The 25879-nt window shown below is 33.7% G+C and overlaps 7 protein-coding genes across 7 annotated transcripts; 3 read left to right on the plus strand and 4 right to left on the minus strand.

Annotated features, from left to right (window-relative positions):
• Positions 1-148: 148 nt before the first annotated feature.
• On the minus strand, positions 149-992 carry Tsp_01134 (conserved hypothetical protein). Its single transcript, XM_003376902.1, is given in 3 exon segments — positions 149-345; positions 362-386; positions 915-992. 3 exon segments carry the CDS (start codon positions 990-992, stop codon positions 149-151), a joined length of 300 nt encoding a protein of 99 aa, XP_003376950.1.
• A 1661-nt stretch (positions 993-2653) lies between these two features.
• On the plus strand, positions 2654-3340 carry Tsp_01133 (DNA topoisomerase 2-alpha). Its single transcript, XM_003376903.1, has 2 exons — positions 2654-3002; positions 3078-3340. The coding sequence occupies exons 1-2, from the start codon at positions 2654-2656 to the stop codon at positions 3338-3340; spliced, it is 612 nt and encodes a 203-aa protein (XP_003376951.1).
• Positions 3341-4241: 901 nt separating this feature from the next.
• On the plus strand, positions 4242-6389 carry Tsp_01132 (ER lumen protein retaining receptor 2). The gene is made up of 6 exons (XM_003376904.1): positions 4242-4290; positions 4325-4425; positions 4579-4737; positions 5021-5274; positions 5459-5585; positions 6300-6389. Exons 1-6 carry the CDS (start codon positions 4242-4244, stop codon positions 6387-6389), a joined length of 780 nt encoding a protein of 259 aa, XP_003376952.1.
• Positions 6390-7168: 779 nt separating this feature from the next.
• Tsp_01131 (ER lumen protein retaining receptor) lies at positions 7169-8627 on the plus strand. Its single transcript, XM_003376905.1, has 5 exons — positions 7169-7259; positions 7315-7415; positions 7760-7918; positions 8130-8382; positions 8593-8627. Exons 1-5 carry the CDS (start codon positions 7169-7171, stop codon positions 8625-8627), a joined length of 639 nt encoding a protein of 212 aa, XP_003376953.1.
• A 482-nt stretch (positions 8628-9109) lies between these two features.
• Tsp_01130 (hypothetical protein) lies at positions 9110-13136 on the minus strand. Its single transcript, XM_003376906.1, has 7 exons — positions 12482-13136; positions 11841-12313; positions 11115-11591; positions 10619-11039; positions 10265-10432; positions 9874-10133; positions 9110-9148 (listed from the first exon to the last, which is right to left on the minus strand). The coding sequence occupies exons 1-7, from the start codon at positions 13134-13136 to the stop codon at positions 9110-9112; spliced, it is 2493 nt and encodes an 830-aa protein (XP_003376954.1).
• A 3715-nt stretch (positions 13137-16851) lies between these two features.
• Tsp_01129 (nucleolar MIF4G domain-containing protein 1) lies at positions 16852-21176 on the minus strand. Its single transcript, XM_003376907.1, has 17 exons — positions 21171-21176; positions 21078-21132; positions 20439-20498; positions 19666-19787; positions 19492-19581; positions 19274-19431; positions 19142-19222; positions 18938-19082; positions 18703-18895; positions 18536-18679; positions 18232-18452; positions 17974-18148; positions 17744-17940; positions 17493-17666; positions 17236-17432; positions 16933-17167; positions 16852-16875 (listed from the first exon to the last, which is right to left on the minus strand). The coding sequence occupies exons 1-17, from the start codon at positions 21174-21176 to the stop codon at positions 16852-16854; spliced, it is 2277 nt and encodes a 758-aa protein (XP_003376955.1).
• Positions 21177-21849: 673 nt separating this feature from the next.
• Positions 21850-23270, minus strand: Tsp_01128 (hypothetical protein). Its single transcript, XM_003376908.1, has 2 exons — positions 23105-23270; positions 21850-22679 (listed from the first exon to the last, which is right to left on the minus strand). The coding sequence occupies exons 1-2, from the start codon at positions 23268-23270 to the stop codon at positions 21850-21852; spliced, it is 996 nt and encodes a 331-aa protein (XP_003376956.1).
• Between the last annotated feature and the right edge of the window lie 2609 nt (positions 23271-25879).

Here is a 25879-nt window from a genome sequence, read left to right on the forward strand (position 1 = left end):
TAAAAAAATATTTTTTATGCTCATTGCAAAAAATTGAATGCGTAATGATAAATAAGAATGAAGAATAAAAGTGCTGTTTTGAATAATTACAGTTTAACTTATTTACCATAAAATGCAAATTTCCCATTTAGGACAGACTTGATGTGTGTTAACTGGCAATATCGTCTTTCAGTTGTTGTTGCAGTTCGACAATTACAAGATGGAATCGTTTATAAATTTTTACAATAGTTTTACATGCTGTTCTATTGAGACCACTGCCTTTTATATGCATTTCACACCATTCATGAATTGTAAAGTTCATGGGACAATTTTCCATCGGCCTCATTAAAATTCCTGTCAGATGTACTGAAATAAAGCTCACTCGCAGCTACTCTTCTTTCAGCAGACTGAAATAAACTGATATTTTAATTTAAATTAGGAAAAACGAAAACATCATCTTGTCATCATTGATTTCAATGAATCAGTATATTATTGGCCCGCTTGCGATGTTTAATTGCTCAATAAAGTCTCACAGCCTCTAGCTGTCACTACAAGCTTTATTGTATTTGATTTTAATGCCACTGGGCATTGGCACGATGACAATAAATGAATAATTTCGTGAAAAAAGGCAGCGTCCAATTTTTATGATAAACTTTTTTAGTTTATGTTTTGCATTATCATTTCTTTGTTATTTAAATATCTTGAAGTGAGTACAGTGAAACTTGCCAAAGTGGGCATCTTGATAATCTGGCAACTGCCCAAGTTGGGCAGTTTTTCTCGGTTCGTAAAAAAAGCATCATTAATTATACAGACGAACCTCTTTAAACTGGGTACCTCTGTTTTCTAGGCACTTATCAAAATTGGGCATCTTCTCATGAGTTTTGAACCATAAAGTGGTTGTGTAAGGGGTTTTCCGTAGAGGCTAGAGGGTACACCTCCGTCTCAGGACTGTTCTCCCGGTCAGAGCTATCCGTGTTGACTTTGCGACCTCTTTCGCAGTTCGACGAAGACATCTGGGGGTAATAAAGAGAAACCAACACAACGCAATCGGTTAAAGTGTTTATTAGGATGTACTACCGACAATCGGGGTACTCTGATTTCGCCCGATCCTATTTTCCCTACTCAGCCCCCCCCCTTTGTGTGATTGGTTGTTCGCTCTTGGCTTGAACGGCATTTGATCGGTAATTGGCGATTGACTTTTGCCATTTTATTAGTTATTCAGTTCTGATAAGTAATTCCACCTCAGAAATAAATAAATTAGCATAAGTTAATCGCCAAATACCGATCAAACGCCGTACAGTCTATCACCGAACAGCAAATCACAAAAATGAAGTCGAATTTTAGCGGGCGTAATCAGAGTAAACCCCGATAATCACCGTAACAAATCACACCGCGGCCAACCACTAAGTGAACACCACGCACCAGCACCAACTGACTAATTATTCACGTCCACCAACCACCGTAACCCTTCTGATGATCAAGTATTGCACCACTTTTTCTACCGATCGTTGCCAGGTCTGTTGAAGTTCTTTCTGCCGTGTCTGGAATAAATGATATTTAAGATTTCCAACCGAAAGGTAATGAGCACCTGGCCGTCTGTTGCAGTTGTTCTGAACCTCGTTTAATATGGGCGTGTGTGAAACAGCACTAAAGATGCTTTGCTCTTGTTTAATATTCATGAAAATTGTCCTTTCCGTTACTAGTTGAATAATTCTTTGTTTGCATTGATTGCCGCTGCTAACCAATGCTCAAGCAACATCCGTAGCCTTTTATCGACAACCTGATTTAGCCTCTGCCTTGCAGGAAGGTTGATTTTTGGCGCGTGGGAAGTGACGAAACAGCTCATTCCGAGTTTTCCAGTATACAGTGATGCAACGTGGAACTTAATTATCCTGAAGTACTGTAGGGAATATCCCACACTTTTTTCTTTGTTCGCAATTGCACCAAATAAACGTCAACTTACAGAAAACGTAGTTACAACGAGCTATCTTTGGAAGATAAATTTCGCTGAAGGTCATTAGCAGCGAAGTTTCGAGTATCCAAAGGATATTCTGGAGAGGAAAAAAGAAATAACGTTCATTCAAGTCGTCACAGGATACAGATGAGAAGGACTGAAAATGCTGGGGTAAATGTTTTAATATGGCAATATTTTTGTCACGCTCGATCAAAGGGGTTTTCTGTGAGCAGTCCACTGGTGAAGGAAGAGGCGCTCTATTTTGCTCAGCAGTTGGGAAGATCAGACTTTCGTGCATCAGCGAGCTGGCTGGAGTGCTTTGAAAAACGCCATAACATCAAGCTTAAAGTTATAAGCGGAACGGATTTGCCAGCGTGGATGAAGGAACTGTAAACAATTGGAAGGAGCGTCTTTTTGAGATTTTGAAGTGTTATGAGAAGAGAAATATATTCAATTGCGATGAAAAGGAACTTCTGTTCAGAACTATTCCAAATAACTGTTATGAACGACAAGTGTAAAGGTAGTAAGTTGTCTAAGGAGCGCCTGACCGTATTGCTTCCTGTCAGTATGACTGGAGAAAAACTTTTTCCACTTGTTATTGTGAAAAGTGAGAAACCACGATGGTTCAAATATGTATAGTCAGAAGATTTGCCGATTAAGTGGGTATGGAACAAGAATAATGAGATCTTTACAAAATGATTGGAAGAATTAAACCGGCAGATGCGGTTGGCGAACCTCCATATCTTACTTCGTGTTGATAATGCACCTTGCCATGTTGATGTTGAACTTTCGCATGTGAATATGCTATTCTTCTTTCCTAATGCTACATCAGAAATACATCCACTCGATCAAGATATTATTCTTGACTCTAAACTACGTTATCAAAAACTTCTCTTACAAATATTGCTGTTGCGCATGGATGGAACAGGGCATGTTAGTCAACTATCTAAAAAGATAAATGTTTTAGACACCTTGCGTTGGATCAATACAGCTTGGAAAGATGCAGAGCGCAATACAGTTGTCAAGGGCTACAGAAATGCTGGGTTTCCAACAGATTGTTTTGATAGCAGTTAAATGCCTGACGAAGAACTGCTGAAGGATATAGAGAAACTGCTCCGTATTGCAAAAGCTGCTGAAACTTCAGCGATGAATTTTGCCAATGGCGACAAATACGTCGAAACGACTGAAGTGCTATCTTCTTCAAAAGGGGAAGCAGAACTGCTATCGATGAAGAATGCGAAGAAATGGATGCAGATACAGTCAGAAGACGAGAATCAGTCTATTACTCCTGAAAAAATAATTTCTCACAAGAAATTCGCTGCATCCTTGGAGAAGATGAAAAATTTTGCTGTTCAAAAACAACCTCAACTGTTACGTCACGTTCAACATCTCGAAACTGCATTTTAGACAATTTGCTACGCAGAAGCAACCCCTCAAGCTACACTTGAACAATATCTTTTATAACTGTTATAATGTCTGACATAAATGCACTGAAAATTTATTTTTGTTGGGTTTTGATTGAATTTACATTCAAACATCCTGTTGTATTGTAATTAAAAACAATGTAAAAGTTGAATAAATTTATGCATGATAAATTACCACGCTAGCAGATGCGTCGAATAACGTGTTATCACTTTTCAGTATCTTTTTAAAACCATGTCATGTAATGTAAAAGTAAATTTGTAAGGTGGGACGGATATAACAATCAGTAGCATTATACGTGAGCAACCTTTACAAAATAAACATCTCGAACCTGGGCAATAATTTTGGTCCGTGAGTGTCCAAATTATCAAGGATTCACCACTATTATATTTGAATATGTCATGGTGTATTTTGATTTAAAACAATTTAAATACACAGTGACATGTTTAGCTCGTATAATTCTGAAGCTTAAATCTGTCATTATATTAATAATTGCGTTGTTGTTGTTGTCTGACAATAGTGAACGTCAAGTAAAGTTGTATTAAAACAAACCAGTCAATGAAAAAAACGCAATTAAACTAGCTAGCTATATAGAAAAAATCAAAAATATTAAAATTTTTTGCAATGCATATTCAATAAATATATTCAAAAATTATTTTAATGCCTTTTTTATCATTTGAAGATTATAAATCTTTTCATTTCTAATCTGCTACTTACTTATCATCCTGCACTGTAATGTAAAATTAGCATTGCTTGTGAATTGCTTTTGAAAGTATTTGTGCAGCCGAATTTTCTGAACGAATTAAGTTGAGAAGGAAAAATGAATTACTTTTATGTAACTGGCAATGCTTTTCGCTTTTTCTCTTTGCTTATGCTGTTTTTGAAAATGTGGGAAACAAAATCTGCCGCTGGTAAAAATTGCATTGCTATTGCAAGTTATTTTTAATTAAGTTTGCATTCATTTTTCAGGTGTCTCTGCATCATCTGTGATATTATTTGCAATTGTTTTTACCACTCGATATGCTGACTTATTGGTCGCTTTTTATTCATATTACAATACAATTATGAAGGTATATTGTGTTGTTTGTTAAATTATTATATTCAGTTTAAATGCATATGAATAGATATAGATGAATATATGTTTCGTCTTATAAAATTATTATTCTTTATTAGAAGTCATGCTGTTTATTATCACTTTTCTCAAATGTGTTGTCTATTTATAGCTGGTATATTTGTTGCTTTCCTATTCAACTGTGTATTTAATATTTTTTGAACTGCATTCAACTTATGATCATGGAAAAGATTTGTTTCGCACTGAATTACTCATCATTCCATCGTTTTTTTTGGCCCTGACTTTAAATTACAATTTTGAAGTGATTGAGGTAAGCTCGTGTTATTTATTTTACTTTTTCTGAGAAGCAAGACAGAACGAATTTGTTTTCTCGCTTCATCGATTTAGCTGCATGATTAAAGAATGACATTTGCGTTCATTTATTGCGATTGCTTATTTTAAAACTGCTTCTGCGTGTTCCTAGTGTTATAGCCGTTTGTTTTGATTATTTTCTAAAGTGAAGTATTTTTAATTAATATGAAAAAACAGAATGCTGTTGTTTTCTATATTGGTTGATTTTTTATAATATCATATGTAAATTGTGTTTTTTTTAGATTTGCTGGACCTTTAGCATATACTTAGAAACAGTAGCTCTTGTTCCACAATTATATATGGTGTTGAAATCCGGCTTTTTACATTCGACCATTCGTCCTTTTTTATACTGTTTCACGACATATCGTACGCTGTATTTGTTCAGTTGGATATACAGATATTTCGTCGAAAGTCGATTTGAATTAATTTCTGTTATCTCCGGCTGCGCACAAATGCTTTTGCTTGCTTCATTTTTCAATCGAAAATTGCGAACAACGTGAGTACTTACTTCTTTTTCATTTGCAACTCGTAAAACATTATTGAAGAAAACTGTTGATGGGAAACTTAATACTTATTATTGAAATATATGGCCTGCACATTACTGCAAACTATCATTGAATGTTTTGATCATTAACTTATTATTTTACATGTCTGTGAATATAACTTTTTGTTCTTTGTAGTGAAACATCCTCAAAATTTGGACAAGATACTGTTGATGCTGGTCGAACTATTTATTTCACTCCAACAGCTGGAAAGATATGCACTACGAAGAATTTGAAACACGATCATACGCAATTTACTGGGGATGTATATTTATTTTAAATAGCTGTGTTTTTATGATTTGAAAATTAGTTTAGCCTAACGAATAATGTGAAATTAAATTTTTAGTTTTAAAGAACTAAATTTCCAGTAACCAAAGCATGCATGTATTAGTTCAAATGTTGAAGTGTTTTCTGTATTATCATTTTGTTTTGGCTTAAAATTAAAGAACTATATTAAGAATTCGTTTCAAACTGTAACATTCCGACACACACACACACACATATATATATAGGTAAGAGATACACCATGCAACGATTGGCAGACTGTAATTTAAATTTATAAATTGTTTTGTGCACCTGACTTATTTTAATACCTCTTACCGTAATAGTACAGTAAGGTATTTTAAAAGGGAGGATAAAAGGGGGTTCACTTAATCGAGTACATAGAAGCAAATGGAGAGCTGTTTTTAAATCTGTTGTTACATATGCTGATTGATTGATTGAATATTAATTCTTATATGTTGTGATTCGTTCGCAAATTTTCTGATGTATCAAAAAATACTTGAAAGAAATTTAACGACTTTGAAAAGAAAATCGAAATTTTTTCCATTCATAAATTACACTCTGTTTAAAATACCAGAAATCAGGTAGCATTAAAATGAATTTTACAATTTTAACAGTTTCATTCAAAATTAAATCTGGGAAGTAAATTTCATAAACAAAACATGTGTATCTTAAATATGACAAGTTTATATCGCAGTGTAACGAGTCCAGTATGGGTCGAGTTTTGGTGGATTTCTGTTTTGCTAATCATTCCACTAGTCATCCGCCTTTGGCGTCTTGTGGCTAGAGTTGGCTTGCTCCATCTGATTTAAGAAACGTTATAAGAGTGACAACTTCATTAAGATAATTTTATTGAACACAGCAAAGTTTACATCGAAATACATATACAAACATGCAGTTTTTATATAGTGTAATCGCAACTAACGTAATAGTCTGCACAACAACAATAAAATCCTTTTAATATTGCTTCTGCAACCCATATATTGGGCAGACAGGTGGACCTCTCAACAAGCAGCTGCTCAGTTTTGGCTGTTCATTATTCGCTCCCAATCTAATGGTCGACTGCATGTCTGGTTTTCTAGGTATCATGGTTATTTGATCCGTAGAATAATAATTTCTTTGGTTTATGGCACGGAATTGCCTGAATAAAGTTCAGATTTCAGCTCGGCGTCATGTTTTCCGACATTTATAAAATATGACTGTTTCAAATTATAAATTTATGGTAGAGATTCAAAATAACAAGTAAATACACATTAAAAACTCTGTATTGAAAATTTTGAAAATTATCAACTGGAAAACAAATTTTTCACGTATATTTATTCATAATCAATTTTATGTAAAAATTACAAGAAAATGTTAAAATTTTATTAATAAACGAGAAATCTAACTGCAAATAATACTTGCATAATTATTTTAATGAAAATTTTTAGTCTGTTTTCTGTTTTCTTCAATCCATTAAACTTGATTGTCGTATATACTGTACTGTACATTTTTCTCATCTTCATACGTGGCCTAATTTTGAATTGTGTCATTAAGTTGAGTTGAGTTGTTTTTTTTGCCAGAGCAATGAACATTTTTCGCATTTCTGGGGATCTGTCTCATTTAATTGCCATTCTCATCTTACTAATTAAGATTTGGAAAACGCGATCATGCGCAGGTATTTTTTTCAGTGTAACGTTTTGTACAACTTTAAATTTACTTTACATTTAAAGGTATATCGGGACGTTCGCAAATTTTGTTTGCACTGGTGTTTTCTACTAGATATCTTGATCTCTTCACGGTGATTTATTCTTACTACAATGCAGTAATGAAAGTAAGTGTTCGTGTCGATCTTCTTTATGTTTGTACTCTAGTTTGCACGCTTGAGGACAGTTTTAAGTTAATTATTTTGTTTTACTTAATTAGATGTTGGTTTTTAATTTTATGCACAAGTGGAGAGCTTAAAGTTCAGTAAATTTCAGTGTTTGGTTTGATCATCTATGCTAAACAAATAAATTGTGTGATGTTGATGATGTTTAGTTTGTTTTGTTTTACATTTTGTTATCAAAGTAAATGTATAAATTTTCAAAATGTTCTCATCTTATATTAATTTAATGATAAATGAATTGAAGTTTATTTAGTTTTAAGTTTGGCGCAATTTATTTTTTTTGCATTTAGGTAATTTTTCTGGCTGTTACGTACGCGACACTGTATTTAATTTTCTTCAAGTTCAAAGCTACATATCATCGCAGTCACGACACTTTTCGAATTGAATTTCTTGTGATTCCTTCATTATTGTTGGCTCTTCTTATTAATCATCAGTTTTCTGTTATAGAGGTGAGTAATGAATTGTATGTTTTTTTGAATAATACATTTTGCGCAGTAAATTATTTGAAATTCAGTTTTTTTACATGTACTTAAAATTGATTAAATTTAATAGAATATGTTTTACCTGTGCTAATAATGTCTAATTTAATTAATTTTACAATTTTGTTTAAACGTTATATGTGTATATTGAGAATGTGCTAATCGAGTTGTTTATTTTTAGGTGTTGTGGGCATTCAGTATTTATTTGGAATCGGTGGCTATTTTGCCCCAGTTGTTTATGCTGTCAAAAACTGGCGAAGCTGAGACGATAACAAGCCATTATTTGTTTGCGTTGGGTCTATATCGTGCACTCTACATTCTGAATTGGATCTACCGATATGTGAACGAAAATTTCAGCGATGCAATTGCTATTGTTTCTGGTTGCGTTCAGACCATTTTATACGCTGACTTCTTTTATCTCTACGTTACTCGAGGTATGTATAAAATGAAGAATTTCAAAATGTTATTTAGTTTAAAATTACTCTTTACAGTAGCGACTTTTTGTAATTCTTTTGTAAGTTAATTTTTTGATAAGTAAGTTCAAACATAAGGTAAAAATAACTTGTGATTGCTTGTTTAGTGGATGAAAAATAATTACAAACAGTGTTTTTTTTCAATCATGTAATAAAACGATCATTTTATAGTGCTGAAAGGACGCAAGATTCAGTTGCCAGCATAAATCAGATAGAGGCTTTGTCAACATGCCAAAAAAGGAAGATTTGATGGTAATGTTATGGTTTCGATCGTTATTTTCTTCGCTGGGTTTGTTTTTGTAGAATTTATTATGAACAGTTATATATCCATATATATAGTGGTAAATTATACGTCAAAAGAGGTGCAGCATACATCATCCATACATGGAATATCCAAGCTTATTGTTTCCCGTTTATGCATGGAATAGAGATTTAAAATCGAATAAATTTCTTTTGGCGTATACATTTGTTTTTTTAATTGCGAAAAAGCACGTGACTTTATGTAAAAGTGTTTATAATTTTCAAGAAAATTGATCGTTTGAATTTCAACTAACAGCAATCAAGAAGCTAGAAGCGTATGCGTTCGTTCCTGTTGCACACTGCTACTGCTGCCTATATTATATATATACATAAGCAGGCTTTCGGCAGTTTGAAGTGTAGTTTTCAACAAAAGAAAAAGAATACGTTTCTATGGAACATGGTCAGTTTTATTTCGCACAGAACCGCACTAGAATATGTATAAATTTTTTTAAAAACAAAATATGAACAAAGCATATTTTTTGTACACAAATAAATGAATAATATAATCTGCACAGACGAGACCGAGCTGAGAGAAAGTAGTCTCGTCATTGGTTTTTTTGTTTTTCATTTTACAGTGTCAGCTTTTTCCATTATTCAAAACAGACAGAAGAAAGCTTCGACTAGAAGAAGAGCGCAGAAGAGAAAAATGTTCGCTGTTCAACTTGGCGCGTAAAAATTTTGTGCAGCGAAATTCGACCGATAAAAGGGTAAAAAGAACAAAGCGAAAAACCAACATTCAGAGCGCCAAGTCGAAATGGACGACAGACACAAAATTATTTTATATTCCAATGAAGTTGAACTGTTTCGTTTTGGAGAAGAAACCATTCGTGCCAAACGGCTGGCCCCCCGCGTTACTGTAGTATGTCACACAGAGGCAGGCATGCACACAATTTCGGGAGTGGCCGCCGCCTTTATTTATTATTTTGTTTAGCGCTTTCCGTTCACACCAGTGTTTGTTGGACTTTCCAAACATGTAAAGCATTGGGGTTCGAAGAAATGCAATGAAACAACAATTTCACAAACACTGATGCAACCATGAGCGACAGAGATCAAGGCACTTCCTACAACGCAGAAATAGACGAGAAAATTATTAATATAATTTATCAGTAACGTTGATGATTTTTTTTTGCAAAATGTGTTTTGAAAAATTACCTGGTTGGACGGCGCGTACATATCCGGCGTGTAGGTGTTGCCAGTTTTCGGCAAACTGTTGTTGCTCATCGCGAACGCAGCCTGCAAAGTCGGATAAGCGGTCGCGTAATTGCACATGTTCGGTGCGACAAGCATCATCGAAGCGTTCGTGTCAGTCATGCACGAATCTTTGTGCATACCGTACGCTGGACTTTCCATCTTGGCATCGCATACAATACCTGAATCGGAAGAGTTTTCCGTTTTCGATTCGTGAAATACATCTACAATTGAAAAATTACAAATTATCCAAATGATTTATTTTGTCGTCGAACAAATAAAAACCTATTCTTTCACAATTTATCATATTATATCACTTTGATAAAGGAATAAAATGAAAATTTCTCACTCGTACCATCGAATCGATCTATAACAACAGGCTGTAATGGTAAAAGTGGAGGAGGCTGCAGTTGTGGAAGGGCTTTGGTAGAAGTTGTAGCAGTAGTCGTAGCGGTATTGGTACAAATATTGGTTGCGGTATTAGTAGCAGCAGCCGCGGTAATAACAACATCAGTGGTTGTTGCTGTAGCAGTTGTTGTTAAAGCAGCCGTAGCACCGGCAACGGTGGTCGCGAGCATCGAAACATGGTCGATGAAAGGCGGCGTCGGATTGTACGGTGAAGGTAAATAATTGATCATGCTGTTCAAAGGGCTGCCGATGTTGTTGTTGTTGTTGTTGGCTTGAATGATGCCTTCATTACTACTGTTACTGTTGTTATGAACAGCAGCAGAAAAGCATCTTCCCGGTTCCATAATGCTTTCCAAATCGACCGTTTCATCACCAACCGGATAAGGCGATGACGTGGAAGATGTGGTCGGTTCGTACGAACCGAGCCGTTCTTTGGGTATGCGCAGTATCACTCTTGGCAAAGCACCGCCGCCGTCTGCTGAGATCGAAGGTGAAACTGATCCAGTGCTGCTGCAAGCTGGTTCGCATGGATGCGGTGGCACCGGATACGTGCTGAGCGTCGTGTTTGGCCTCTTCTTTCGACCACTTTTCGTCGAGCTGCCGCCGTTGGTACAAGATGCTGTCGCCGCTGCACTGATGCTGCCGTCAATACCTTTCAATTCTGGATGCAACGTGCAAATGTTCAACAATTTCTGTTTCACTTCGTCTTCGATCAGTCGTTCCTGCAAACCGACAACCGCCGGAGAAGCTGCCATATCAGCACTACTAGTAGTAGTACTACTACTAGTAGTAGGAACATTTGTCGACACTTTTGAACTCGGGAAACCACTTTTCTCCTCTTCTTCGGTAAAACTGTACGGTGAACCGCATTCGGAAATCGACGCCACGTCGTTGCTCGTCTCGTTGGTCACTTTCTGGGTCTTCTTGTATACCGGCACCTTACTGATGCTGGGCTTTCTCACCGGCGATGAGTCGTTACGATTCAATTCCACCAACGGATCGACCAGATACAAACGACTCACCTTGTGCCTTCGCCAAAATTCATCTTGGTGCTGTAGTCCAGCAGTCGTTGTTGTTGGAATCGGCTGAATGAACTGCGACGGCGAACACGCGGGAGGAATTGGAGAAAAACGAATCGGACTCGTCGTCTGTTGGAACAAATGCTGCTGCCCTTCTTCGTAATTAGCGGACAACGAGTTAGGTATAACAAGCACCAATGGCGCTTTCAACTGCTCCAACGATTCGACAAACTGTGTCCGACTGACAGGCCTTAACTGTGGTGGTTGTTGCTGTTGGTGGTGATGGTGCTGTTGTTGTTGTTGTTGTTGTTGTTGCTGCTGCTGCTGCTGCTGCTGTTGCATGTCTTCATTTCGTTTAGCTAACATGGACAAATGCCGATCAAGTGCTTGATCCACTTCAGCTATTTCCCGCTCTTTACGTTTCGCTTTATCACCACCACCACCACCACCACGTCTTTGTTTTGGTCTCTGTTGTTGTTGTTGATGCTGTTGCGTAGATGATACCAATAAACGAGACTGAATTGTTTCATTTCTATAAATCTCATGTACGGTCATATTTGGAGGTGGTTGTAATGAATTTTGTTCATTAGTACGAGTCATGTAAGCGTCGAAGGTGTTTTGTTCCGAATAAGCGCTCGTACTAGCGCCAGTGGAGGAGAGGTAGTCCAGCTGTTGCGTCGAAGTAGGACCAGCGTAAGCAGTCGCAGCTGCGGCTGCATAACGAGACAAATCTGCGGACAAAGGTATTTGCATTGTTTGTTCGGCAGGTTTGAAAGCGTATTGTGGAGATGCGGTCGATTTGCAGTAGGATTGAGATTGTAGATGCTGTTGCTGCTGATCGCGCAACATGTTGCCCAAAAAGCAATTATTGAACGACAGATCGCGTGAACTTTGTTGCGAGTAGACATCCAACGCGGTCTTGTTGCTGCTGTTCAGCTGGCCTCGTGATGCGGCCAGCTTCAACAACGCCACGTCATCTACCTGTTGTTGTTGTTGTTGGTGTTGGTGTTGCAAGACGTGCTGAGGTAAAACTGCAATTGAAGGAGATTCAGCGGAAGATTTTGGAGAATTGACAGCAACCGGCGTCCCAGCCGGTGGCATGCTGACGCACGCGTTGTGCATGGTCACCTGTGAACTGTAACCACCGGCAGCACCGTAGAAATTTGTGTTGCAATGATTGGCAAGCGCTGCCATCGTTGCCGTCTGAGAATCTAACATCGTCGTTCCGGTGCCAAACATTGGCGGTGGCCCAACATGCGAAGCGACATAATCATTGCCACCGAACGAGCGCATATTTGCCACCGATGTAGGCGTCGGGAAATACATGGACGAAGGCAAGGCTGTCTGGTCCAGATGAGTCGGCATCGGAAAATTCGCAGCCGGACGCTGCGCAGTCGCCAAATTGGGATGCGGATGATGATTACTTATACTACCCGGCAACACTTGCGAGGCAGTAGACATGCAAACCGAGGAACCATTGTCCTTAGTTGGCACTGCTAACGTGGGACCAGTTTGCGACTGATTAAAACTGGAATACAGGTTCGGCAGAATAAATTGAGTAGAACGGTCAGTGGCTGCGGTGCCCATGGCAGAGAAAGGAAAAGCGGCTGCTGTAGCCGCATCAACACAGTTCCGATACCAATCCCACTGCTGTTGATGACCGGCCGTTGCACCAAAGTGATGATGAGGACCAGCTGGAGAAGAAAGTGCTGGTCGTTCCCCATTGTGAAACATAAAATACTGTGACTGACTATTCATCTCTAAACAGTGAAACAAAAGTAGAATCCAAACAATCGACATACAGTTTTTCAAAATTACAACGCAACTACTAATTTAAATCACCATTCAATCGGAGACAACAATCTAATAATAACTACTTATGAACAAATACTACAGGGGCGTTGATACGTCTAATTTACAGAGAAGACGGAGGGGAGGGGAGCGGATATACTATCCAAAAGATTTATTTGGGATCCAGTGGATGGACATAGTGAGATTTGCATAAAATTTTTCCCAATGCGAGAGGAACAAACAAGTCGCCCTTATTACTACCCTACTGCATGCACATATAATATATAATACACAAACTGCTTTAAAAAACATTCAAAATCAGCATCTCTATTCAGCGCTGCAATTGTATATTTTACAGCAATGTTAATGATAATAATTTCAAAAATTTAAACCTGTCACCTCAAAAACTATTCCATGATCGCTTAAATTTCTCAACAGTTTCAGAAAATTCAAAATAACACAACTTCATCATTAGCTCAAAGTTGACCGTCAGGAATTATTTATAAAAAAAATATATACATATAAAAAATTATAATTACAAAATATTTGAAAAGTGAATCAGAAGCACAGCTGATATACTATAAAAGTGTTTAAAAAAATACATCACACTGCATACTGTAGTTGCTTAACAACCTAATTGTTCATCTCTGATATAATTCAAAGATACTGTAGAAACAAACTGAAAAAGTGCGATTAAATTTGTCATTCAACAAAGCAACTGCTTTTAAAACAAATTCACATAAATCAATCATCACCTGAAAAAGTTAACCAACCAAACAAAACAAAACAAAGCAAAAAAACAAAGTATTCTACTAATTTTATAATTTCAATAATTAATTACTGACAACCAACTGCGCTATCTACAGCTTATCATTTCAAGAAATAAATTTGAAACAATTCTCAACGCTCTTCTCATAAGCGGTAAGTTTTTGATTTCAATGAATTAACATTTCAATCAATTCAACAAATTAACTTTTGGCATTAATTTACATTTATAGCACATATTTGGAAAACCTACATATTCCAGTTACTTTGCAAACTGTTCAACTGAAAAACAACAATTCAACATCATACTTGAAGAATCGAACTGTTGCCAAATGCAACATTCAGAGATTTTCGAGCAATTTTCAGTCTCGAGCAGATAAAAAAGTAAAAATGATCAAATAAAATAACCACGAGAGAATACTGATAGCAGTGACAAATTCTGTATAATGTTCCCAATTCGAATTCGCGATCGGCGGTGACCTTCATGCAAACAGCTGTGCCCAATTATGCTGCTTTAGCAACAAATCGAAAAAGCAGAGCTTCATCTTACCAACACTTAAATTTTCTAATTACTATTCAACAACAACAACAACAAGAACAAGACTCAATATTCAGTGCGACGCTTTTTCATATAACACATAACTGCTTCAAATGACTAACCGCCGCCACTATTGCCTCTAAGTAACGGTAAACAAGGACAACAAACAATACTGACGACCAATTTAGCATGTGTTTTATCTCTCCACACGTGCGTCTTTGGAAAGGTCTGTTTGTCAAATGAAAAATTTCAAAACCACATTACTTATTGAAGCAAGCATGTGCTGCTTATGTTTTAAAAACATTTAATATGCATAATAAGAATAACAACTTCAAAAATTCTTCATTAGTGGATCTGTCATTGCAGATTAAAATATTGTAAAAAAGAAAATTTTGAAACGCTACAAAACCTAGCAAGCATGCTGAGTAAAAGCTCTCTTATCCAATATTTCCATTTTCAATGTGCACTGAAAATGTGGGCCAAAATTTTATGTAGAACAAACAAATATTCTCGTGTAAGCAAAGAGAACGCAAACAGGCCAGCGGAAAACAAAGTCAGAATTCAGCAAAAAAATCAATCAGCAAAGAGAACCATGTGCATAAAAATAGACGTGGTAAATGATCAAAAGAGATAAGCTAACAACCACAACATCTACCAACCAAACTGGACTCTTGCATAAATCTTCTTCATGCACTTGCAGTTGGAAGCAAACTTCGAAAAAAAACTGGTCATTTTTTACCAATACAATAAAGAAATAATTAAAGAACACAAAAAACGGCACCAGTTTTATAAATATCAGCGAATGGGGCTTATTCTTAATTTTCCTCTCAAGTGATTACGTAGATCTTGGCAAACTGTCGATGTTTTCATCGAAGACAACTTGTGTTCACATCAGTTCGCTAACAAAGTGACAATAAAAACAACAACCAAAACTTATCACAGCTAAACTTCAATTTTTTTATAGAAAAATACGGGGAAATAAAACATACTTTTCTGGCATTTAAAAAAAGTTCTAGACAACTACTCTTCCTCTTCCATAACAACCACTTCGCCAAATCTATAAAAGCAAACAGCTTGTCAGTAAATTAAACGCATCATGCGCACAGTACGTGTGTGTGGTCACTCATTTTTGAATAAGACCTTTCAAGAACCGCATGCAAGGCAAAACAGACGATAAACACAATTGATAAACAAACGTAAAGCAAGCAACATGTGCAATTATAATTCTTGGATGATAGTGCAAATAAGCTGTAAGAGTGCAGTTTTTTATCACTGAAAACAAAACAAAACAAATGTTATTTTAAATTATACACTCAAATTTGCAACTTTTAACAAATAATAAATAATACATAGAAGAAGGATAATGTTAAAAACAGTTCACATTTCAAAGCTTACATGCGAAATTCTTGTGCGTCATGTTTTCATATAAGTTTTTTTATCTTCAAAATGCCACTTCAAACACATCAACATCAGCACCAAAAGCAATTTTACTCGAAATCTGTAAATTCGGAACGCTGATACAGTATGAATATAATGATGTGCAAGTACTTATATAAATATGAAATTCGACGATGCTTTTTCTGATATATTTAATGCAGAATATCTGATGGCGTGGAGGTGTAAAATTTTACGCTTTTATTACAATAAGGTGAAGTTAATAATGGTAACTTTTTTGCTTCATCGATAAAACCTTCAATAGACTATACAATTTTTCTGTAAAATTACTGTTAATTGTAAAATAAAAGCACTTTGCTGTTGTGTACCAATTTTATTGATATTTCGTCAATTCACTCATCAAGATCCATCATGCACGAAACATTCTATTAATTTTTACGTGTAGCCTTACATTGATACGAACTTTCACTGGAAATAAAATAAATCATGTTGAATTTAATATTAGTAAAATATGAAAAAAAATTTTTTTTTGTAATACAAATTTTATTAATTTAATAGAAATTCAGAAATTTTTTAAAAGCGGTAAAAAAACTGTTAACAGTATTAAAGGTAAAAACATCACATTGTGCCAGAAATGGAAAATTTCTGAAAGTTCTTTTTTCAACATAACAGTTCAATAAGTGGAATAAGAGTAGAATTGAATTTTAAATTTCCACGTATTGAATGAAAACTGACAGGAATGACATTTTGATTTGATTTTGACAATGATTTTTTAAAAAAGAAAAACGATTATTTAAATCAAAAAATAATTTACTACATTATTTATTAGCCTACTTGTTGTTGGTTAAAATAGAAATAGTGTTAAAAATATTTAAAACATTTCCAAGTGAAAGTATGGCAAGTTGTACAAAAAAAGGGTAATGCATTTTTGTTCGCTATAAGAATTTTAAAAATAAGTTTAGCTCGGTTTCTTCATCCGATGTCCATTTTTTTTAAACAAATAGTTTCTCCAATTATCAGCTACTATTATCGGGTGATTCTCCTTTCATTCTGAAACAGCTACAGATTATGAAAAATGAATTCATTTTTAATATATACAACAATCACTTGCAGAGGGTCGTTCTTTTCAGCACTGTTGTTTACATTCAAACGCTTACTTCGACGTCTTTCATTAATGTAACTGGTGAAAGACAATTCCGAAGCGTCGCTTTCGTATTTTTCACTTTCACAACTTTCACTTTCACTAGAAGAAATTTCGTCGTCTTTCAACAACTGACTCACCCGTTTGATAATGTTCGCGTTATCGTTGGTGAAATCTTTGCCAAGAACTGTACCAAAAAATCTAAATTTCAACAATCGCGAAAAAACAACAGCTGCTTCACAAAGTTTTCACATTTGAAAAATACGAACCTGATCAACGAAGAATGGGTACTTTTCGACTGATACAGCAAAGATCTCAATTGATATTTTTCACTGTCAGAAATCGCATGCAAGAACAATTCTGTCAGTGGTTCCATTTTTTTAAGCTCTTCTTCAACGTGCATTATTTTGGCCATTTCTTCTGTATCCAAATGTTCGAAAGAAATTTTCTTCCTCGCATAATTGTCCTAAATTGAAAAAAAAATACTGTAAAAACAGAACAATAAAAAATTCAATTGAACGCTTACGAATCGCACAGCAATGATGTGATCGCTGAGAAATAGACGCTTGATTTGGCGCTGAAAATTGTATTCGATTATTTTCCGCTCTCTGCTACTGAACGCGTCTTTCATTTTGCTCAAATATGCATAATGCCAGGCCAATAATTCTTTCGATTTGTCATTTTCCACAATAAATCTGAGCTGAAAATGAAAATTTTTACAAACAAACTGCACAGTGGAGAAGAGAGGGAAAAATTTTCAAACACAATTCATTTTACATGTCGAGCAGCATGGGTGATCACTTTCACCACCATTGCGACTTTCCACGAATCGTCGGCGAAAATTTCGGCCAATCCAAATTCGAATATTTTCTGATCAATCCTGTCCGTCACCCTTTGGAATATCATAAACATTACCGCTGCATACAGTTCATCAGCAATGATCGGTCCACCTTCTGAAAACAGTTCCATCGTTCCTTTAAACAGATTAATTTCCAATCAACACATACTGGGACAAGTGGCTTTGTAATAAACTGTATCTTTCAAATAATTGTACTTCATCTCGAATTGGTGTTGGGCAATTTTTTCGCATTCCCTCTGCAAGTTCACCAAATGTTCCACTGCAAAATAATGAAGTCGTAGAAACAGGTAGTACGGTTGAGTCAAAATCAAAACTCGAGAACTCTGCAATCAAAATTAAAATCAAAAATACATAATTCACCAAAAAGTACCTCAATCATAATTATTGTTCTGCGCCATCATCATACCCGGTATGAGATTGGCCAACAGCACATCCTTTGCAAAACATCATCTACTACTGATTCGTCAGTAAATTCAATTTCAGCAATGTCCACTTCGTCTAAATTTGTAACAAATTCAACGTGCCGTTTAACTGCAAACGATGACCGCTTGTCAACACGCATCGTTCCCCTTCTTAAATAATTAACATGACTCAAAGCATATCGACGTCTTTGTATCGTTGGTCCTTCTGATCCAGAAAAAAATTATTTTTATTTCTCCTTTCATTTCAATCAAATAATAATTTCACGTTGACATAATAATTTCATATACCATTATCATGTTTCAAATGCGGTGCACATGCTGCATCGACACAACTTCCAAACAACTGAGGCAGCAGTTGACCAACAAATAATCTAGCGATTCTCTTAGCCACCACTGCTATTCCTGTGGACAGCAAAATTAACTCACTCACTTCTCAACAGTATAACTCAATTTACGCTTTTCACTGTCAAAAGCGGAAATGATAAGTCTGCCAGCATCATAAAATGCGCCTTTTTTATCAATTGAATAATAAATTTCTAAATGTGGTCCTTCTTTCACCGGTCTCCAGTTGTTTCTCATAGCTCTGCGGCGCTTAAAAACAACATCCCATTGTACTTGTTGCAAAATGGTACTTATTTTCCAGCTTACCTTTTCAAATATATCTTTCAAATCAATCATCAACGTTTTCACATTTAAGATTTTTTTCGCTTCAGCTATTCTATATGCGATTAGATTACGCTGATTTCTTCTTTGAGTAAGTTGCATCACTTTGGGATGTGTCTTTACGAATTCTTCAAACGTATGCGTTGTAAGGGTTAGCTTGTGTTCTCTCAACCTAATAACTGACGTTATTGCGTCTATCAAGTAAACAATGCCCAAGAAAAGTCCACACACCTTTGCAATACGGCAGATACAGTAAAAATTGGATTCAGTTGTAATGCGTTTAAAACTTCATAAGCATCTTTACCATAAACTCTGAAAGAAAATAAAGCTGAAAGGTTGAAATTTCACATCAACACAAGTTACATTTCCAAAGCTTGAATTGGAATCGATGAAGACCGTCCATTTAGTTTATCATCCAATTCAAAATTCAGGCGATCTTTCCTTGACATTTCATCCATTCGAAATCGTACAGTTTCCAATAAATCGATTAAAAATGTTATTAATTTGAATTCCATACCTACCTGAAAGATATACTTCAATTACAAAAAAGATACTGCAACGATTCATACAATCAATATTACATCGTATAATTCGTCTTCCAAGTCAAACAGAGCTTCTTCGATGGAATCTTTTTCATAAGATCCGTTGCCACATCCTTCAGCCAATCGTTTCTTCGAAAGTACATAATTATAATTCAAAACCTAACATGTTTAAAATTAGAAACAAACACAAAGAAACCACTTTTCACTTATTACACTGTTCACCAAATTACTACGCTGTTCAGCATAGCAAGGTACATTTTTCGACCGAACCTTGACATAGCTTCCAATACATTCTTCTTCTACAGAATCGGAATCGGAAATAGAATCAAGATCAGCTGAAAAAAGAAATATTTCATTTTTTCCACGGAAAACAAAATAATGATCTTACATGACATCGTAGCAGGTAAAATTTTAGAGTAGGCAAACAAGAAATCAAAGTTCAAAACTGCCTTAAAATTGAAGCAAAATTATTATAAACCTTGCTAACAATAATTCTTATGCAGAAAGTACAACATAATAATAAATTTATGATACAAATGTGAACATTCCTCGTTACGTTATCTCAACATTTATTTTAAAAAATCCAGTAAAAAGTATATAAAATCATGCTGAACTAAATACAGATATTAATTTACAACCATTAACAATAATTTAAATTAAAAAATACTTTAAATTTCTAACAAAAGTTTTCGTAAATTCCAAATCATTTGCAAAATTATATCAAATATAAAGAGATAATAAAATATGAGAATACAGTTTCACCCGTAACAATCACATTAACTCAAGTAAAACAGTAAAAGCTATTTTTATATTAGATATTCTAAGATAGAAAAAAGCTACCATTATATTAAAATGGCATATGTAAATGCTATGAAAATGATATTTAATGGTTATAAAACGGTATAAATACAACCGTATGAGCATATTAGGCCCACGACTAACAGACGATTATTCACATTCTATCAAAATTTAGAACGATTGTTTACGGTAACTTAATAAAATGCAGGTACAACTGGTTATTGGGCATAACTTTATTTTAGTCATTGCTAAGAAAATCAAAATATATTTAACATGTCTTATTAATAATGAACAAAAAATTATATTTTTAAAATATTTAACAAACAATTCCATAAAAATATTTTTGCCTGCACTCTGATTAGCAAAGTGACGTTGGTTTCCTTTTTTCATTGGTTTAAAATTTTTTCTATATGATTTGCTCACATGTAAATGTTCTTAATTTTCATATTAGGCTTAGAATTTTATTTAATTGCATATCTTAAAATTTTATTAGTTCCACTAGTCAGAATATTTTATTTGAAGTTTTCATAATTTTAAAAAGCATTTTTATATGAGAGAATCATAGGATAATTACTTTGAATTAATAAAATGAAAGAACCAAATCGGTTATTCAAATTGCGACGAGAAAATTCTTTTCTTTTTAAATGAAAAACGAAACAGAAAAAGCATACTTACTCAAAAATTAAAACAATTCACCAAAAATTAACAGCAGTTTTTAATTATGAAACTAAACTGTATCGTGAGTAACTTTTGTTAATTTAATACTGAGTTGATAATTGAATAGGGGCTGGTCCAGTTCGGGCCAAAATTTCACCTCCTCATTTTACTAGTCGTTGAACTTGCTATTTTATTAAACCTTCGTGCCGTTGTCATATTGGTTGACTGAAATAAGCTCAATATAATTCTCAAATAATAAATACTTTCATTATTAATGTTATGTCACTACTATTAAAGTCACATAAATATTCGAACCTGTGAAATGAAAAAATTATACAGCTAATCACAACTGAAATCCGGAGATGGCTTTAGGTGACTCTTAGAGAGGGTCCCGACCTGTCCCGTTTGCTTAGGGATTGTTGAGAAGTCTTTTTCTCCCTGTACCTCTTTGTACTTTTGCTGATGATGTGTTTCATTAATTTTTACTTTGTTAATTGTAAATTTTATTTTTCACTTCGTACTGCATAGTTATGCAATTTATTTTTGTTATGTACCCTGCAGAAATCTAGCTTGAAAACGAGTTACAAAATTAGTTGGATTGGATTATGTATTAGACTGGCCAGACTGATTCCAGAAGCCTCTTACAGTTGTTGTATGATTAGTCAGTGTGTGTGTGCGTTGTTACAACTGCTCATGTATTCATCTACTTATTAAAAGTTATTTCCCGTTAGACGTGATCTACAGTAATTTTCCGTTGAAATACATATTTACTTCATTATCGCAAGAAATGCAAAAATGAAATATTTTTTATTATGAAAATGCAAAATAAGAAGTGTTTTTTTTAATTTGAATGATATATCTTACAATATGAAATGTTTTTAATGTTTCGTTATGATTATTTCAGTTATAACGCAAGTGACACATTGAAATGAAAACAATCATTTATCCTTTTATTGTGGAGCGTTTGGGTTTCACAATATTTTCTTGCAATGAAAAAATTTTCATGGTAATTCCCGAAGAAAAATGTTGTGTTTTTGAAGGTTTAGAAAGGAACCGAATTTTCATTAAAAACTTCTTAATATTCAAGCTAATGGCAATGTAGTATATGGCATATATTGATAAGTTGATGCAATGCACACACCACAGTTGATCAGGAACAAAAAACACATGATGAGTAAACATTGCATAGAGTCTCAATGATGTGGGAACGTTTTGCAAAATGAAAGTAAAAAATACTATGATCATTATGCGTTTTGATATCAACGCCTCCCGTTTTAATTGAATACTTCGGATACCACTGCTTGTTGATCGCTTTTTTCTTAAAAAGGCAATTGTAAATGAATAGAGAACAAGCGTGACGTAACCAAGAATGCTGCTCCATAAAAAATGAGTCACATAATACGTTGAAGAGACCACTTGAGCTCTGTAGCACAAAGCTAAAATTAATCGATTTCCTTTCTGCCAAGCACTTATCCAAGCCCATAGTACATCAGCTGATGTTAAAATTACAGTTAATACCAATAATCGATTTGTTAAATATTTTTTCCATTGTTTGATTTTGTTAGAATAAATAATTGCTACTAACCGATCAATTGACATGAAAAATACACATAATGATGTTAAAGACTCCCCGACTGCGTATAATGTCAGATGGGGAGTCTTGTACATACATTCAAGAGGCATTATATAATTTTGCTTGCATATTATAGTAATTCTTCTAATAAATGCCGCAGCAAACCCAGCGCCTGAAATTGCACAACCAACAGCATATGCTAAAATAAAAAAAGTTATTAAAAATTCTGCAGTCTAATGCTAATCTGAATGCACAAGTCTTTTACACCTGTATTAAATTAATGCATAACTATGAATTTTGCTAGAATTTCAGAATAAGCAGCTGTTGCAATTCAAAATAAGATCCACATGTAATAAACTGACGCAACAAACTTATTTGTTACATTAGGCCGCTAGAAAAACATTTTATGAGTAAATTATGTGTATATTATGTGCAATCATACACACAAGCATTAGAAATATTCAATATTACACTCTTATTTTTTGCAACTTTTTAAAGCCAACAGAGTATAGGTAAAATTAAAAAAAACATATAGCAAACTAAAAAACGTTTGTAAATTTTCTTTGAAAATAAAATATGCTTAATCTTCATTGATAAAAGTGGTGCAATTGAAATTATGCATACCTGCAACAAGTTTTTGCGTTCTTTTTATTTGTCGCTCTCGTAAAACAACTGCCAGGAGGCAAACATTTGAAATAAATGCAATAATCCCAAATATTATATTTAAGCTCCAGATAGTGTTTGCCTTGTTAGGGCAATATGCATCAGTTGTATTCATTGTTGTTTTCATTTTGTGAAGCAACAAATAACATATACTCCATTTGTTTTTTCATCAAAGTTGCAAGCTTTGTTACATATTGCTTTTTATAACCATGCGTAGTGCTAGAAAAGTGGAATTATTATAAAGATGTTAGCCTTAAATTTTATACGCAAATACTAATGTCTTCATTTTATTTTTATATTTTATTATATTTCATTCAATATTACATCACTTTGAAAAAATCATCTTTATAGTTCAAAACCTTTTTTCTGTAAAATTGTAATGCTTGTTGGCTGATTAAAAAATAAGTTGAAATTGAGCATGTCAGCATGAGGAAACTAAATTAAATGAAGAATCAACCGTTTTTTGTTGAAAGTTCAACGCGTTTTCCCAAAGGCACTACTATCATGATAGTCACAATTCTCAGTACAATTTTGTTTTAAATCAGGCATGTTATTAGGATTATGAAAACGTTGAAATGGTTCATTTAATTAATTGCTATCCTGCTTTGTTTATGAAACTTATTGTTTTCTCCATTCCTGTGTATGATGTACTGCATATTTATTGTACATTACACTAAAAAAGAGATATACTGAATGAATTCATATTGTTTCATTATATTCCTAAATTAGAATTTTAATTAAAATTTGACATTTCATATTCTGAACAGTGTGTTGACAACTGAAACAACTAATCATAAATAGCCTAAAAATAAATAATTGTAGCAGTAGTCGAGATGTTGAAAACTGAGAGTGACGAATTTGATCTCTCTTTGTTGATCATTGTCACTATTCAAACTGCAACAGTGACGCAAAAGCAAATGTATTGTTGTTAGTTGGTATCTTCTTTTATTTAAATTTATATAAAACTTTACCATTTTAAAGCTTCTGTGACTGTAAAAATTTCAAATTCTGTTGTTATACATAAATACTTAATAAACAAGCATTTATATGATTATATATTTTTTGAACATTAATGTAATTTTTCAAAGCATTTTCTCAGGAATTTAAAGCTGATAAAGCACTTAATAAATAATGATCATTAAAAAAGAGCATAATATTGTTGCATTACCTTTATCTTGTTTTAATGAAAATGATATTTTCAAACAATGAAGAAAGTGAATTTTTATACAGTGTACAAAGCAGAAGGAAAAAATATAATTTTACCATAAAAGAAAGCATAATTTATATCACCCGAAAATGATTCAAAAAACAGCATTTCAGTATTCAGAAGATGAAGTAACAATTGTTTTATTTAAAATAAATTCTTTATTAAAAATATACATGGCAATGAATCAAAGTGTATATGTTTTAAAAATAGCATTCAATTAAAATTTGTGTTCTTTGAAAAACAAGTTAAAGTATTATTGACAGTACCATACTTCTCATTAAAATATGGAATGTGAAGAATATATTTAATATACTCCAACTGTGAAATGAAATTGCAATGCTTTTTGTACAGGTCTACATATACTTCCAAGAGCTATAATAGATATCTGTATATGGTCAGCTTTAGTCTGAATTAAAATTGCACACCTTAATATACAGCATTCATTCATTTTTATTATTCAGTTCAATGAATTAAAAAAACGTAAGATTGCTTATTGTCATATAAAAATGCACGTACAAAACATTTATACTTTAATTAATAGATGTAGCAATTTTGCCCCAACGCGACAGTTATCATAAGCAGCAAATTGGAAGCTAAAAGAAGTTTTGCTTGCCAGAATAATAACTGAAAAACACATAATGAAAAACTGAGAAAATTGAACTTACAATTATTTGATTTTTATTGAAATGACAAATTTAGATTATTAAGTAGAAAAATTATTATTACAATAGCTAACTTATTTACTAATTAAAAAGTACTTGCTTCTGACTGAGTTATAGCTTTTCTAATAATTATCATCAACTGCCTCAAATGTACTATTTAAAGATTACTGTCAGCTAATTTGCTAAACAAACAAGCACAAAAAATGTATATGCTTTGCTTATTTGTCAGTTTGTTGTCAAAAATGACATGCTGTGCATGTATTGCAGTACAAAGAATTGATAAGCACGTCATTCAATTTCAAAACATTTCATCCTTCAATTGGCTAGTTGTTTGTAATTATTCATAATAATAATAATAATAATAATACTAATAATAATACTAAGCAATGAATGCTGCTTCTGTTTTCAATTTACCAGTGAAATTTCAGCTTGGAATGTCGCATTTTTAGTAAATCATAACTAAAAGATATATTTTTATACAGTAAATTAAAATTTCAAAATCATATTTAAAAAATTTGAATATTATGAACTTCACTGTTTGTTATTTCATAATAAAAAATTTCCTTAAAATAATTTTCTGATAAAATCAGTTGAACAATATGTGTTTTTAATTATGGACAAAGTTAAACGAAAGTATTACAATTTTATATGATTTTTTCAAATATAAATTTGAGTTATTTGTTTAGTGAACTGCAGTTGTTTTGATTAATAAAGGATGAGATAAGCAGCTTATCGATACCAATGAAGTGATAGATCTAATTAAATTTAATAAAATGTGAAATTAATTACAAAATATTTCAGAAATTTTCAGAAAGCAATTTGATGATTTTTATAAGTATGAATTTTTTTTAATTACTAAATGTTGTT

This window comes from Trichinella spiralis (genome assembly GCF_000181795.1).
Source record: "Trichinella spiralis strain ISS 195 chromosome Unknown Scfld4, whole genome shotgun sequence".
NCBI classification, from domain to species: domain Eukaryota; kingdom Metazoa; phylum Nematoda; class Enoplea; order Trichinellida; family Trichinellidae; genus Trichinella; species Trichinella spiralis.

Excerpts from the sequence above, each read along its gene's own strand:
- Tsp_01134 (XM_003376902.1), bottom strand. The coding sequence starts at position 992 with ATGTCTTCGTCGAACTGCGAAAGAGGTCGCAAAGTCAACACGGATAGC. Across the intron at positions 387-914 it reads AGAACAGTCCTGAGACGGAG|TCTGCTGAAAGAAGAGTAGC; the intron begins GTGTACCCTCTA and ends AGTTTATTTCAG.
- Tsp_01130 (XM_003376906.1), bottom strand. The coding sequence starts at position 13,136 with ATGTCGATTGTTTGGATTCTACTTTTGTTTCACTGTTTAGAGATGAAT. Across the intron at positions 11,592-11,840 it reads CAATTCAGTCTCGTTTATTG|TTAAGGCCTGTCAGTCGGAC; the intron begins GTATCATCTACG and ends CAACCACCACAG. Across the intron at positions 10,134-10,264 it reads TGTTATAGATCGATTCGATG|ATGTATTTCACGAATCGAAA; the intron begins GTACGAGTGAGA and ends TTTCAATTGTAG.
- Tsp_01133 (XM_003376903.1), top strand. The coding sequence starts at position 2,654 with ATGCGGTTGGCGAACCTCCATATCTTACTTCGTGTTGATAATGCACCT. Across the intron at positions 3,003-3,077 it reads AACAGATTGTTTTGATAGCA|CGATGAATTTTGCCAATGGC; the intron begins GTTAAATGCCTG and ends CTGAAACTTCAG.
- Tsp_01132 (XM_003376904.1), top strand. The coding sequence starts at position 4,242 with ATGTGGGAAACAAAATCTGCCGCTGGTAAAAATTGCATTGCTATTGCA. Across the intron at positions 4,291-4,324 it reads AAATTGCATTGCTATTGCAA|GTGTCTCTGCATCATCTGTG; the intron begins GTTATTTTTAAT and ends TTCATTTTTCAG. Across the intron at positions 5,275-5,458 it reads AATCGAAAATTGCGAACAAC|TGAAACATCCTCAAAATTTG; the intron begins GTGAGTACTTAC and ends TGTTCTTTGTAG.
- Tsp_01128 (XM_003376908.1), bottom strand. The coding sequence starts at position 23,270 with ATGAAAACAACAATGAATACAACTGATGCATATTGCCCTAACAAGGCA. Across the intron at positions 22,680-23,104 it reads AACGCAAAAACTTGTTGCAG|CATATGCTGTTGGTTGTGCA; the intron begins GTATGCATAATT and ends TTTTTATTTTAG.
- Tsp_01131 (XM_003376905.1), top strand. The coding sequence starts at position 7,169 with ATGAACATTTTTCGCATTTCTGGGGATCTGTCTCATTTAATTGCCATT. Across the intron at positions 7,416-7,759 it reads ACTACAATGCAGTAATGAAA|GTAATTTTTCTGGCTGTTAC; the intron begins GTAAGTGTTCGT and ends TTTTGCATTTAG. Across the intron at positions 7,919-8,129 it reads ATCAGTTTTCTGTTATAGAG|GTGTTGTGGGCATTCAGTAT; the intron begins GTGAGTAATGAA and ends GTTTATTTTTAG.
- Tsp_01129 (XM_003376907.1), bottom strand. Across the intron at positions 19,223-19,273 it reads CCAATTCAAGCTTTGGAAAT|AGTTTATGGTAAAGATGCTT; the intron begins GTAACTTGTGTT and ends ATTTTCTTTCAG. Across the intron at positions 18,896-18,937 it reads AAGCGAAAAAAATCTTAAAT|GTAAGCTGGAAAATAAGTAC; the intron begins GTGAAAACGTTG and ends ATATTTGAAAAG.